The sequence below is a fragment of the Kogia breviceps genome, chromosome 1 (genome assembly GCF_026419965.1).
Source record: "Kogia breviceps isolate mKogBre1 chromosome 1, mKogBre1 haplotype 1, whole genome shotgun sequence".
NCBI classification, from domain to species: Eukaryota; Metazoa; Chordata; class Mammalia; order Artiodactyla; family Physeteridae; genus Kogia; species Kogia breviceps.
The window spans coordinates 156,126,568-156,142,392 of NC_081310.1; the positions used below are offsets into that span (position 1 = coordinate 156,126,568).

Below are 15,825 nucleotides of genomic sequence, written 5' to 3' on the forward strand. Positions count from 1 at the left end.
AGCAATGTGATGACCAAAATGGTTTCTAAACAAATAAAATGTTTTTCAAAGCTTTCCATGAGGCGTCAGCGGGCTTTCAAGTAAGTTCACAGTTGAGTCGATATTACCGTTGTCATTCTGTCAGGCTGTTGCTCTCCATTTGCTCCATTGGCTTGGTTTCTAGCCCCTATGCCTGTGTCTGTGTTTTTTATTCTTTGCATCTGTGATTATGTGAAGAAGTAGCATAGTGGAGGGAGGGATTCAGAAATATGTTACCGCTAAACCCCCTGCCTTTTAAGAGACAGAAAGAAATGGGCTCTGCAGAAAATGTGACGATTAGGCAGTAGAACTGTGCCCTTGAGTCTGAAAGCTAGGAAACAGAACTAGGCTTTTCTTTTAATTATTTCTACAGTTCCACCAGTCTTCCCTGGAAGATCAAATTGATAATTCTGTTTTTGCTCTCCAAAGCATAAATCCATCTGAATCTGAGACTGGATTGTATCAATCAGACTTTCCTTTTGTTCTTATGGTGATTTACTTCAGATTAATCCTGTTACAAATGTCTGTCTTATACTCTTTTTCTTTATGTAATTTCATCTTTCCTCTAATCAGTTAAAGAGCCTTCATCAGTTACTGGAGGTACTACTTGCTCTGTTGGATAAAGATGTTCCTGAAAATTGTAAAAACTGTGCTCAGTACTTTTTCCTGTTCAACAGTTTTGTACAAAAGGTAAATGATTTTTTTCCTAATATAGCAGATTGATAGTCTAAAGGAATTTTACATGTGCAAAAAATTCAGACTGGTCAATATAGGATCTATATGATATGGTTTTATGAGTGTTTCTTCTTAAAAATCTTAACTCGTGCATTATATCACTTGCAAGAATTCCAGTGTACGTAGGGATCGTTACTTACTTTTGGAGTAGAAGTCTGCATTGAAACTAGGGGCCATTGTGCAGCACTGCAGGGCTGTTAGATTTTTAACAAGTACTTTCTCTATGTAAATGATACCATTTAAAAACTTACTGACCACTTAAAACTTCTCATTTAACTGTATTTTTGGAATAGATCTCTGTCTGGTTAGGAATATAATTTGTCATTCTCAATATCTCGTGACAGCAAGGAATTAGGGCCGGAGATCTTCTTCTGAAGCATTCAGCTCTGCGACACATGATCAGCTTTCTCCTGGGGGCCAACCGGCAGAGCAGTCAGGTAATGCCTACTTTTATATATCCCAGCAAAGTGGCCACGGTTTTGGAAGCCACAGTGTTTCTCTTTGTAGGGAATAAATATTAATTTCATCAGAGTCCAGGTATAAGTACTACATAGCCTTTAAAATTCTTTGGAGTTCAGTTATTTGTACAGCCTCCTCATAGAATTTATTCTAAATGCTGTAACCAATGGGAATGACTAACTAGGATATCACTCAAAATGCAAAGTGCTGAGTGACCTAGGAGGAAAGATGGGTTCTGCCTGGGGGATTCAAAAGCATTCAGGAAATAGTGGCATTGGGTCCTCCACTTGCTCTCTGGGGCTGTGAGCAAGGCTGTGTTGGTGGACGTGCTTACACAGGATGCTGGTCACAGGCCAGGATTCAGATGTGAAGTTGAACCATTACATGCTGAACGATGTTGCTGCAGATGTAATACTCATATTCAGAAAATGAAAGGGAAGTGGTTTTGTGATAATAGGGTCAGATATGTCAAAAAATGACTCTCCTGTTTGAAGTTCCTATATTGGTGTGTTTCTCTATTCATTGGATTTCTTCTGTTTGATAGGTTTAAAATACACAAAATGTGAACATGCTGTAGTGATAAATACTGTTTATGGAGCTGGTTACTTTTCATGCTGTACCTCTGAAACTCACAATTCAGTAAAGCAGGCAGTTTCCTCCCCATTCTCAGGCAAGAATTACAGCTCAGAAAAGTTGTGACTTGTGACAACTTGTGACAACCTTGACAAGGTCACAGGGCTAAAGCTCTGGTTGCTCCTGTATGTGATGCATTGCCTAGGGAAGCTTTCCTTTCTTTAGTAAGGGAGACAGACTTGCTACTTAGGCCTCCTCTCAGCTTCCTGTCATACCACCTTGCCACTGTGACTCTTTAGTGTTAAACAACCAAGTACCGACATGCTCTGTATGTTGATTTTATGTTGAGATTTACAGTATCTATTTTTCACTTCAAGCTTTTCCTTATCAGGGACTCCATTGACACTGGCGATTGATTTAAATTCATTGTAATTTAAATAAGATTTAACTAATGGTGCTACGTTGTATGATTAATATTGTTTTGCATTTATGGAGCACACGAGTTTGAAAACATTCTACCTTTCATGTTTCATTTGGTCCTCACAACCACAGAGTGGGCGGAACAGTTAGGTTATCTCTGTCTTTACACAAAGAAGTCAGGCAGAGAACTCGCCCACATCCGTGCGGTGCAGCGAGTGGCAGAGGAGAGCCAGGCCTGCAGACCTGCAGCCTCACAGGCTTTCCCCACTATATTGGGTGCAGGAAAATTACCTGGCACAGGGTGAGCACTCAGTACCTGAATTGAATACATAAATGGATTTGTTTTAGAATACGAGTTAATATACATCTACGTTAAGCCACTCTTAAGCTGGCTTAAAAGCCGTGACTTTTTTGGACTTTGACCTGTCCTACTGTCAAACATTGAGAAAGAATGTGGCTCAAAGTATCGTGAACCCGCACACCCTTCTAACCAAAGCACTGACATCCACTTTATTTTCTCTGACAACAGATACGTCGATGGAGTTCGGCACAAGCACGAGAATTTGGGAACCTTCACAATACAGTGGCATTGCTTGTCTTGCACTCAGACGTCTCTTCCCAAAGAAACGTTGGTAAGCTTTAACCTGTCTTTAATACATCAGGAAAACAGAGAGACGGTGAGTTTGTCAGTAACACGTGGAGAGTAACAACGTTGGCAGTTAAATGGGTGTTACTTGTTTCTCATTTGGCTATTTGAGGAACACTTGAAGTTTTTTGTTTTAATCCATGTTAAACTTCACCTTATTTTACTAGTTTGTCACAAGAGCAAGCCAGTCATTTCTTTGGGGTGGGATATAGAAGTATTTAACAACACTCTAGGGTTAAAGGTACATCTCTGCACTGTTTCTAGGCCTTGTCGTGACAGCAACAGTAACAGTGGTAATACAGGAAAGCAGCTGAGAAGTAGTCAGTGTTTTCTATGTGCTGTGCCTTTCCGTGGGGCTCACAGTTTGTTGTGTTGAATCCCCTCAGCAAACCTGTGAGGGCAGTTCCCCTCCTGTGTGTGCAGAAGCTGAGATAGGGAGAGGTCTAGTAGCCCCTGAAAGTCTCACCTCTCGTCAGGGGCGTGGCAGCCGGTGTGGAATGCAAGCCTCTGACCCCAGAGCCTGTGGTAGGGTTTTCATGTCATCTGACCAGGAAACTAAATAAAAATCACGGGGCGTCCCTCTGATCTGGAAATGCCGTTGGCCATCTGCAGGGACGTGGGAGAGCAGTCAGACGGTCGTGAGCTAGAGTATGCTTCCTAAACTCTGACTCGCCCATCTACAGAGGCAAAGCTACCGCATTCATGAGTTAGAAAGGTTTGCAAAAGAAAATGAGAGTGAGAGTCCTTGCTTTTCTAGCATGTGGGGTAACCCCTTCCACGTGGGTTGCTTCTGCTCAGCACAGGTGGTGTTGGCCATTGTGCAACAGAAGGGCCTTGTCCAGGGTCTCTTCAGAGGCACTTTGGGCATTTTTTTTTCATGCACTTTGTATATATTAACTTCTTCGGAAGACTGTCTTGGGTGGAATCACCAGGAGTCTAGAGATCTTAACACCTACATTCTGGGCATACATTGAAAGAGGGGTAAATGTTTTCTCCCATCTCATGTCTGTGAGGGAACAGTTGTAGGTGCTCAGCGGTTGCATATATGAATCTTGAGGGGATTGCTTTGCCTTGTAGAGTCGATTTCATGTGATAATATCCAGTAAAGTGGGTTTTTCTTTGGTCCCCTAAAGCTCCGGGTGTATTTAAACAGCGGCCGCCTATTAGCATTGCCCCCTCGAGTCCCCTACTGCCCCTCCACGAGGAAGTCGAAGCCCTGTTGTTCTTGTCTGAAGGGAAACCTTACCTGTTAGAGGTATGTACTTGTTCTGCTAAAGCCATTTTCTTTTTGTTTTAGCTGTTTTCTTCTTTTTGAGGAAAAATGCCTTTTGTTTCAAGTTGTATTTTGTATGTTGCTCTGATGAAGGGGAGTATTATTAAGAGAAGTGATTCTTTCAAATAATTTTATTTCCTATATGTGTGTCAGGAAGAAATAAGGACTAAATATTCTTAGTCCTCACTGCAACTAAGAATTGGGCCTCAAGATCCAGCCCAGCTAATTACCCCTCCAGGTCCCAGGAGCTAGGTACATGGCACCTCCCCAGTCACAGCCATTCAGTTTATTATCAGAGGGTTTATTCCCCATCTCTTGTATGTGTCCCTGGTCCTGGAACACTACAGCTCTGAAGCACATGGGTTTTTCAACCTCAGGAGTATGGAAGTGGGCTGCTCACAACCGCCCATTGTGTCCCATCCACAATGAGTCCCTTCCCCTTCCACCCAGAGCTAGCCCCTCTTGAGAACGTAATCTTCCAATCCTTCTTCCATTACTTGATTTACATATATATGACTGTGAACATAATCATACAGGTTTTTAATTACATCAACAGTGCTGTGCTATATATCTCCTTTTTTTTTTTTAAGCTTAACATTGTGTATTTTTTGGATCTATCGGTGGTTATTTTAATGGGGGAGGGGGAGATTTACCTTTAAAAATCTGATGAAAGTGACTCCCCAGAGAAAGGTGCAGATTTGCACAAATTGTGTTAACTCTCAGACAGACTCAGACTATTTTGAGGCAGTGTTTATGATCATAAATCTGAGCAAATTTCAGTGAAAGTCAGAAACAGCATATCAACAGTAAACTGTGACAGAAGAAAGGCTTACTCCTCTTCTGCCCATCCGCTAGGTAATGTTTGCTCTGCGAGAGCTGACAGGCTCACTGCTGGCGCTCATTGAGATGGTGGTATACTGCTGTTTCTGTAACGAGCATTTCTCCTTCACCATGCTGCATTTCATTAAGGTAGGACCTCGGGAAACCCGGTGATAGCCTGAGAGCTTATGGGTGAGACACTAGGAAAGCATTCCTTTGGCTCCCAGGCACTATGTTTCTTTTAATAACCTTAATTGTTTTTCCTAATCATAAAAATAGTATATACTTACTGGGGTTTTTTTAATGAAGAATAAAAAAGAACTCAAAATCTGACCATTTATAATATTCTTGTACATTTCCCTTTTATTTTCTATGCATGTATTTTAACATAATTGGGATTTTATTGTCTTTATGATTTTGTGTCCTTTTTTTCACTTGACATTTATAAGTATTTATCATATCATTAAAACTTATCTGAGTATATTTCATTCTCTCGTGTACCTTAATTTACTTAGCCATTCCCTTCCTAGTGATGCACATTTGCATTGGGTTCAATTCTTAACTATTAAGAATAATACTTTATAGATAATGATAATGCTGTGGTGACCATTATTGTGTAAAATGGTTTTACAGTTTTAGATTATTTCCCCAGGCAGCATCTAAAATATCAAAATTAGATTGGTTTTTGTCACCTTCTGAAATAGTATGTATGTATGTATGTAGTTCATTTATGAAGCTCTGATCAGTGTGTAGTAATTATTTATGTTGCACTTATTGGATGCCAAGCACTGTTCCAAGAATATTACCTATTTAACTCACTTAATTCTCAAGTGCATAAGTCCTTTGAGGTAGATATGTTTTTATCACCATTCTGCAATTGAAGAAACTGAGGCACAGGGTCACACAACCAGTAAGTAGCAGAGTGGGGGTTTGAACATCAGCAGGGTGGTTCCAGGGCTGTGCTCTTAACCATATTGTTTACTACTTTGCTGGGGATTATGAGAAAAACCTTTAAGCCTACACCTAGCATTTTTATTTTTTAATCTTTAATTTTTAATTACATGGATAATATATAACTGCATTCTCTTGATGAAAAGCTAAAACGTGCAAACAAGGCCGAAGTCCACCTTGACCACCACCAGCCAGGCTCATCACCTCTCCACCCTACCCCACGGATCAGTATTATCACATTGTATATGTCTTTCCAGGCCTCATTCACTTACTTAGTACCGTACCTGGCACCTTGCAAGTACGGTGTTGTAATGCAGTATCCTTTCCTACTACACATACGTATAAAGTTACTAAAATGCACAGGGGTGTGAGTTTTCTGAACCTCGCTTTCTTCACTTAGTGTATCTTGGTAGATTTTTCCACTTCCTAAGCTGAATTTTGTTATATATTTCACTCATAGCATGCTGATCTCAGAACACTCTCATTTGCATTCTCATAGCTACTCCAGCATGTTCAACAAAATAGGATATGTATAAATGAAATATAAGTATAAATTTGGGCTTGTTTAGTGACTGAAAATTATCTCCCTTCCTTTCTGCTTTTTTTCCTTTTTTCTTTTTTTCCTTCCTAATTTCATAGTAAAATATCAAAGAGAGTTACAGGTGGGAGGACCATAGAGGTTGTTTGTTTCAGTCCCCAGATTTAGCATTTGGGGAACTGAGACGCAGAGAAGGGAACGACTTGCCCAATATCAGCCAGGAGGTGGTAGAACTAGGACTGGAATCCAGCACTGTTGGTTGCCATTCCAGTGTGCTTTCCACTGAAGACTTACTGGAATCTTTATGCTTTTAAAAAATATTTCAGAACCAACTAGAAACAGCTCCACCCCATGAGTTAAAGAATACGTTCCAACTACTTCATGAGATGTTGGTAAGTCATAAATGTTCTAATTCACTTGCATTTAGGTATTTACTAGTCAGCATGTGTTCATGAATAAAAACTGTGTGTCCTTTTGTTGCCTTTGGGTTCCTTTGGTCTGCGCTCAGTGAGTCCTCTTCATATCAGCCATTTTTCATGCATTACTGATTTAGAAGTGAGCGATAATAAACTGCCTCATAGGCACTTGCAGTTTAGTGAGGGAGCCAGACAAGTACAGAGGCAATCACAATGCAGAGAGCAAAGGCCTCACCATGGACAGGAAACTGTGATCAGTTCAGATGTGATCTTATGCGACCCTGTGACCAGCAGAGGTGAACGGCTGGCTCTGCAGTTCACTCGAATCTGAGACACTACTGACTGTCTGTGTACTACTGAAAATATCTTCATGAGCCAAAAAACTGAAAAGTAATCCACTGTAGGGCACATCCCAATTTCAGAAATATGAAAAGAAGGGGCTAGGGCTTCCCTGGTGGCGCAGTGGTTGAGAGTTCGCTTGCCGATGCAGGGGACGCAGGTTCGTGCCCCGGTCCGGGAAGATCCCACATGCCGCGGAGCAGCTGGGCCCGTGAGCCATGGCCGCTGAGCCTGTGTGTCTGGAGCCTGTGCTCCACAACGGGAGAGGCCAAAACAGTGAGAGGCCCGTGTACTGCAAAAAAAAAAAAAAAAAAAAAAAAAAGAAGGGGCTAAAATTCAGTTGTAATCAGTGAAATATAGTTTTATTAGAAGCTGAACTTAGAGAGGTGGAGTGAGCTGCCCAAGGCCATTGTTGAGTAAGTGACAGAGCTAGGATCTGAGCCAAGCAACTGGCCCTGGATCGCATGCTCTCCACCAAACTCCTGGTTTGCTCAGTGAATTGCAGAGGTAGAGCTAGAAGGAGTGGGAACTCGTAGGGCTTGGGGAAGAGAAGAAGCCCAAACCAGACCAGGAAAGGCTTCAGGTACCAGTGCGTGGGGACTTTTCCCTGTAGGTCAGTGGTGACACTCTGGTAGCCAACTTCCACCTACATGTGTATTTAAGTTGGCGCAAATTGTCTTGTTTTTTACTTTCTGGATCCCAGCCTGTCTTGAGGAATCAGGTAATCTGGCCACACTGGCTCCGTTTCCTCCACGCCCCGTCACCTAGAACAGCAGTGGCACAACCCCTCGATGAGGCTTGTGGTCTCCCGTTCCCCAGTGTCCTCACCACTCCTCTTATCTGCCGCATGGCTCATGTCTTGTCATCTTGGGCTCTGTAGACATTTAAGTTAGCAACTTCTGTGGTCGGTGATGGGCACCATGGAAGGGTTTGAAGCAGGAAAGCAGTGTGACCTGATTTATGTCATAGAAAGATTCCCCCCGCAGTTGTCTTGAAGGATGGACTAAAGAAGGAAGCAAGGTTGGAATTGGAAGGCCACATAGGAGTCTGTGGCAGTAATCTGAGTGTGAAATAACGCGGCTTGTACTAAGGAGAGACAGGAGTAGAGGGAGCAAGGGCCAGAACAGGAGGTGTTTAGAAAGAGAATCAGTAGAATTGGGTGACTGACTGTGAGCCAGTGAGAGACTAGCCCAGGGGCTTAAAGAGGGGCTGTGGGGGGAGGAGGGGTGGGCCTACGTTCCCTTTAGGTCCCTTAGGCCTTGGCACAGGGTAGGCATTTAATAAACACTTTTGAATATGGCAGTACCTCGTGGGTGCCGTTTCTAAGAATTCTGTCTTTCTGGTCTTTACCGCCTTCTGGTCCTAGTGCTTTTGGAAGATTGTTGCTCCTTGGGGTGGGACTGCGTATAGTTCATCTGCTCAACAACAGACCCATTTAGTTTATTACTGCACCATGCACGGTTCAGTGCCCGTGCATTAGAAGTACAGCGAGAGTAAGATGCAGATCCAGCCGTGTTTGGCATGGCGTAAACCTCCACATCAACTTGTAGAGCATGTGTTATATCAAAACTTTGACACATTTTTTGTAAACCATAAACCTCTTATCCTTGGGATCATGAAATACGCCTCCATATAACCCACAGAGAACTCTAGATGTTATTGGTAAGAACACGTATTAGGAAATGAGTGTATCTTCAAATATTACTTACATAATAGTTTTTCATGTTTAGTTTAAAATTTAATATATTGTTGAGAAATACAGCAATGACTTGATATTTGTTTGTATTTGGTTTTGTTATGTTAGAAACTATATAATCTCTTGAATTATTTTTTTTTTAAAGGCACCAGTGGCTGTAACACAAGTTCCTTCTTTCATTTACCAGCCTTTGTTTCCTACTTCTCCCAGGTCATTGAGGATCCCATACAAGTGGAGCGAGTCAAATTTGTGTTTGAGACAGAAAATGGATTACTAGGCAAGTATGGCTGCCTTATGAAGAAGTGTCTGCAGTAAATGTGCAGAGAACTCATCGTTCCAGCTAGTCTCTCCTCCCTGGGGTCTGCCCCACACGCTCTGCCTGGCGTGGATCAGTGAGGAAGCCACCAGAAGTCTGGTCAGGGCTGTTGGCCTCCCTCATTCTAGTCAGGAGAATTAGAGCCAGAGGATCTTATCTCCCTGGACACTCTCCTACTTTTAGTAAGACACAGTTTGAGGTCCTTTTACTGGGTCAGGTAAGATTTGGGGGTGTTGTGACTTTCTTCAACAAGCTAAAGTTTGTCCACTTAGGCAAGAAGTCTTTCATCCCACTCTGTAGCCATTGAGGAGGAAAAAACTAAAACCTTAGATGCAGGATATTGGCAAGCTCATGAAATGTGATTTTTTTTTTTTTTTTTTACCTGTGGTATGAATGCACCCAAATTTCTATTGTCTATTCATAAAAGTCTTTTGACAGAGTTTTCTTTTTCAGAAGGCTAAAATGGCTTTAATGAGCTATTAGGAAAAGTTTAGTTAAAAATAGTCTTATCCAACTCCCACCATCCACCTGTATTTCCAGTTAACTTGAGTCATTTTAGTTTTTGCTATGTATTAAGAGAAGTTGTAGGATCTCTTTTTATTGCAAAAAGGAAATTTATGCTAAAAAGGTTCTGTAGCTACAGCATTCTAGGCCACCCCCTTTGGAATGGTATGGTGTACTCTGCTCAGGGCAGTCCCCGGGGTCTCTGGAACTTACAGACCATACACTGCTCAAGAGCAGGGACCAGGCATTACAGTCACCCCCGGGTACCCACAGGGCATTGGTTGCAGGACCCACCTCGGATACCAAAACCCACAGATGCTCAAGTTCCAGAGTCCACCCTTCGTATCCACAGTTCTGCATCTGAGTATTCAACCAACCACAAATTGTGTAGTACTGTATGTATTTCTTGAAAAAACTTCATATATAAGTGGACCTGCACAGTTCAAACCCATGTTGTTCAAGGATCAGCTGTATGTATCTTTAAATGCTAAAAGCAAAGAGCAGAAAATATTTGTTGAACTGAACTAATACCATACATTTCCATTTATCACATTAAAAGTATTTTAACTGCTCTCTGTCAGTCGTGTGGTGGATGGAGAACTTTGAAGGTCTCTAGGTGAATTATCAGCCATTATAAATTTTAGTTCCTTTCAGTTCTTGTAAAAGTCAAACTTTCACCACCCTGTGTGTTTCTTGAATACTACTTAGTGTTTCTACCCATTAGAATTTAGGGAATCCCGTTGAGTCAGCCACCATGTTTTGTTAAGTTTCTTATCTGCTTATCAAAATAGTTTGTTGTAAATTTTCAGAACAAGAGAGCTGTTATTACTTGGACCCACTTTCAGTTTAGTGCTTTATTGTTAAAATTTCCTCTTCTGTTCCTTCAGCTCTGATGCACCACAGTAATCACGTGGACAGCAGTCGCTGCTACCAGTGTGTCAAATTTCTTGTAACTCTTGCTCAGAAGTAAGTATTGACTCAAAATGCAGTGAGGAAATGGTGTTTTAGTTACAAGTCAAATATGACCAGAGGAAAAAAATCGGCCTTGTTTTAGTACCTAGAGAATCTGACCCAGTCAGGGCATGCTTGCTTCGATGGTACAGACAACTATTCAAGTGATCTCCAAGAGATGTGGATGGGGAGTGTTAAAGGTAACAGATCTTATGTAATCCAAGGGAAAAAAAAAAGATGCTAAACCACCAGGCTTTATGCAGGAAGGGCAGGAGTCCAAGGCAGATTTAGGGACCTCGACAGCAAAGAGTTGATGAACCTTCACTCAGGAGATCTTTAGTTAACTACCAACTGTGTTGGCTTCTAGGTCCCCACTTTCAAAATTGTCTCTCAAGAGACAAAGTCATATAACAGCTAATTACACTTATGAACCCAGGCACTATGCTAAATACTTTGCCTGTATTCTCATTTAACCTTTTCAACAACTTTATGAGGTTAAGTACTGTTATTAGCCCCATATCATAGGTGGTTTAAGTGACATGCCTGCCGTGAGGGCTAGGACTTGATCACAGGCTGACTGACTTCAAGGCAGAGGTTCTTTTTTCTTTTTATTTAACTGTGCTAAAATATACATAACATAAAATTCACCATTTTAGCCATTTTTAGGTGTACAATTCAGTGGCATTAAGTACACTCATATTGTTAGTGCAGCCATCACCACCATCAGTCTCCAGAACTTTTTTCATCTTCCAGAACTGAAACTCTGTACCCATTAAACAGTAACTCTCCATCCCTCCTCCCTCCAGCCGCTGGCAACCATCGTTCTACTTTTTATCTTCATGAATTTGACTATCGTAGGTACCGCACATAAATGGAATCATAGAGTATTTGTCCTTTTATGACTGGCTTATTTCACTTATCATGATGTCTTCAAGGTGTATCCACATTGTAGCATGTATGAGAATTCCATTTCTTTTTAAGGCTGACTAATACTCCATTGTATACATATATGTTTACTGTATTTTGCTTATCTATTCATCTGTCAATAGACCCTTGGAAAGCAAAGGTTCTCAATGTTAGAAGGAACCTGAGTGGTTTGCAACTTCAGCTCCCCGATTTAGTACGTTGGCCAACGAAAGATCAGAGTGACTGCATGCTAACCCAAGGTTATTTTTTTTTAATTGAAGTATAGTTCATTTACAATATTGTGTTAGTTTCAGGTGTACAACAAAGTGATTCAGTTATATATTTTGTTTCAGATTATTTTCCATTATAGGTTATTCTAAGATATTGAATATAGTTCCCTGTGCTGTACAGTAAATCCTTGTTGCTTATCTGTTGTATGTATAGTAGTTTGTATGTTAATCCCATACTCCTAATTTATCCTCCCCACCCACGCCTTTCCCCTGATAACCATAAGTTTGTTTTCTATGTCTGTGAGTCTGTTTCTGTTTTATATATAGATTCATTTGTATTATTTTTTAGATTCCACATATAAATGATATCATATAATATTTGTCTTTGTCTAACTTCACGAAGTATAATATTCTCTAGGTCCATGTGTGTTGCTGCTAATGGCAATATTTCATTCTTTTTATGGCTGAGTAATATATATATATATATATATATATATACACATCACATCTTCTTAAACCAGTCGTCAGTTGATGGGCACTTGGGTTGTTTCCATGTCTTGGCTGTTGTAAACAGTGCTGCAGTGAACATTGGGGTTCATGTATCTTTTCAAATTAGAGATTTTGTCTTTTCAGGATTTATATACAGGAGTATAACCCAAGGTTATTGAGCAGACTGCCCTGCCATCACTGGGTCTTGCACCGAGCTCTTTTTATAGTTTAATTTATTTTGCTCCAGATTTTCGCTGATTCTTAGGCATGGGTATTGCCATCCTTGGACTTGTACCAGAATGAGAATGAGAAATCTGTTGGGATTAATCTGCTGCATTTGAGCATCCTCAACAGACTTAAATGAGAATAATTCAAATAATGCATGAACACGCATTTTCCAGATGACATAACATTTTAGACACAGATGGAAATCATTCTGCCACAATTGTGCATTCATTAATTAGGCTTCATATTGGCAACATGTCATCATAAGCCCTTGCCTAAAAGTGGCATTTCCAAGTAGTGTTGGGGCCACATAGCATGTCTGATGCCAGCAGACACACGGTCCAGACATCAGTAGTGTCTTCATATGTGCTTCCATACCCTGCACATATCACATTTTATATACATTAGTGGCAATATCCCCATCGGTAGTGTCTTCAAATAAGGACAGCTTTCTAGATGGGCAAATAAAAATGGAAAGCGGGGGGGCTCCAAAATCACATTTTAAAATTGTTTTTCCCATATCATTCTTATTTAAATCACAAAAGTTAAAGACTAGTTTGATTTTATCAAGAGGTCATTTATTGGACACCTTAAAACTACTAGAAGAGAACATAGGCAAAACATTCTCTGACATAAATCGTAGCAATGTTTTCTTAGGTCAGTCTCCCAAGGCAATAGGAATAAAAGTAAAAATAAACAGATGGGACCTAATCAAATTTCTAAGCTTTTGCGCAGCAAAAGAAACCATAAGCAAAACGAAAAGACAACCCATGGACTGGGCTAGGAAAAAATATTTGCAAATGATGCAACCGACAGTGGCTAAGTTTCCAAAATATACAAACAACTCATACAACTCAATAACAAAAAAAAACAAACAACCCAATCAAAAAGTGGGCAGAAGATCTAAATAGGCATTTCTCCAAAGAAGACATACAAATGGCCAGTAGGCAAGGTGCTCAGCATCACTAATTATCAGAGAAATGCAAATCAAAACTACAATGAGGTAATCACCTCACACTGGTCAGAATAGCCATCATTAAAAAGTCTACAGGGCTTCCCTGGTGGCACAGTGGTTGAGAATCCGCCTGCCGATGCAGGGGACACGGGTTCGTGCCCCGATCCGGGAAGATCCCACGTGCCGCAGAGTGGCTGGGCCCGTGAGCCATGGCCGCTGAGCCTGCGCATCCGGAGCCTGCGCTCCACAACGGGAGAGGCCACAGCAGTGAGAGGCCCACGTACCGCAAAAAGAAAAAAGAAAAAGTCTACAAATAATAAATGCTGGAGAGGGTGTGGAGAAAAGGGGAACCCTCCTACACTGTTGGTGGGAATGTAAATTGGTACAGCCACTATGGAAAACAGTATGGAGGTTCCTCAAAAAACTAAAAACAGAGTTACCATATGATACAGCAGTCTCGCTCCTGGGCATACATTCTGGAGAAAACCTCTAATTTGAAAAGATACATGCACCCCAATGTTCACTGCAACACTGTTTACAATAGCCAAGACACAGAAGCAACCTAAATGTCCGTCGACAGAAGAATGGATAAAGATGTGGTGTATATATATACATGGAATACTACTCAACCATAAAAAAGATTGAAATAATGCCCTTTGCAGCAACACGGATGGACTTAGAGATTATCATACTAAGTGAAGTAAGTCAGACAGAGAAAGACAAATATCATATCACTTAGATATGGAATCTAAAATATGATACAAGTGAACTTATTTATAGAAAAAACAGACTCAGAGACATAGAAAACAAACTTATGGTTACCAAAGGAGAAAGGAGGTGGGGGAGGGATAAATTAGGAGTTTGGGATTAGCAGATACACACTACTATATACAAAACAGAAAAACAACAAGGTCCTACTGTATATAGCACAGGGAACTATATACAACATCTTGTAATAACCTAACAATGGAAAAGAATCTGAAAAGGTATATTTATAACTGAATCACTTTGCTGTACACCAGAGACTAACACAACATTGTAAATTAACTATACTTTAATTTAAATAAAGAAATAAATAGTTTATTTATTAAGTGTAATTTGTTGTGGGTATTTTTATTTTATTTTTCATTTTCCAACTTGGAATTTTAATAGAATGAAGTGGGTGAGTTAGAGGTAGATAAGAAACTTTTCACCACATATTTATCTTTTACTGCCTTTTGAAGTTTAAACATGTGAATGTATCTAAACCAAAAGAATGTACACATTTAATGTAAAGACAACTGAACTTTTTAATGAAAGTAGCACTTGTGTTTCCAAATTTTAAAGTACTATATATATAAGAAGTATATTTGCAGAGAAGGCATTTGGCTAATAAAAATTTCCTCCAATCACCAGGTGTCCTGCTGCTAAAGAATACTTCAAGGAGAACTCCCATCACTGGAGTTGGGCTGTACAGTGGCTGCAGAAGAAGGTAATTGAGTTTTTAACTTTTTTGGCTATAACATAGGAATCAATAGCAGCATATCTTATCAGGAAAAATCTCAAACTTAATTTGGAGACTGTCCTCAAAATATTTTCAGATTTCAGACTTTTTTTTAGTACAGTTGATACCTATCTTTATGCATTTAATTTGTATCTTAATACATGTGTTTTAATTTTATGGGTAAAAAAGGTAAGGATGATTATATAAGATATAATATTGATATTTTAGTGAGCTCTTGAGAATGGAAGTGGAATCTTCTAAGAAAAGAATCTCCTGATGTGACAGAAAGTCTGGGTCAATTTATATGCTATTTTAGATGCTTTTTTTTTTTTTTTTTTTTTTGCGGTATGTGGGCCTCTCACTGTTGTGGCCTCTCCCGTTGCGGAGCACAGGCTCCGGATGCGCAGGCCTAGCGGCCATGGCTCACGGGCTTAGTTGCTCCGCGGCATGTGGGATCTTCCCGGACCAGGGCACGAACCTGTGTCTCCTGCATCGGCAGGCGGATTCTCAACCACTGCGCCACCAGGGAAGCCCTTCAGATGCTTTTTATTTTCATTTTATTTATCTATTCAGCTGCACCAGGTCTTAGTTGCAGCACGTGGGATCTTCATTGCCACATGCGGGATCTTTGGTTGTGGCATGCGGGCTCTTAGATGCGGCATGCGGGATCTAGTTCCCTGACCAGGGACGGAACTTGGGCCCCCTGCATTGGGAGCATGAAGTCTTAACCACTGGACCACCGGGAAAGTCCCTAGATGCTTTTTATACTGTAACATCTAATGGTAGAAATCGTGGGCTCACATGGGCTTATTTGTCATCTCTGATGACATTTTTTTAAATATTTATTTTATTTATTTATGTTTTTGGCTGCATCGGGTCTTAG

General features: G+C 40.6%; 1 protein-coding gene across 2 annotated transcripts in view; it reads left to right on the forward strand.

Moving 5' to 3' along the window:
- Positions 1-15,825, forward strand: part of USP24 (ubiquitin specific peptidase 24) — a 150,230-nt gene that overhangs the window by 131,711 nt on the left and 2,694 nt on the right. For both annotated transcript variants that reach the window (XM_059062973.2, XM_059062979.2), the window contains exons 57-65: positions 592-708; positions 1,098-1,190; positions 2,735-2,837; positions 3,985-4,106; positions 4,980-5,093; positions 6,759-6,824; positions 9,094-9,160; positions 10,591-10,669; positions 14,855-14,930. In XM_059062973.2, the coding sequence (XP_058918956.1) occupies positions 592-708; positions 1,098-1,190; positions 2,735-2,837; positions 3,985-4,106; positions 4,980-5,093; positions 6,759-6,824; positions 9,094-9,160; positions 10,591-10,669; positions 14,855-14,930 (837 nt within the window). The remainder of the gene's footprint in view (positions 1-591; positions 709-1,097; positions 1,191-2,734; positions 2,838-3,984; positions 4,107-4,979; positions 5,094-6,758; positions 6,825-9,093; positions 9,161-10,590; positions 10,670-14,854; positions 14,931-15,825) is intronic.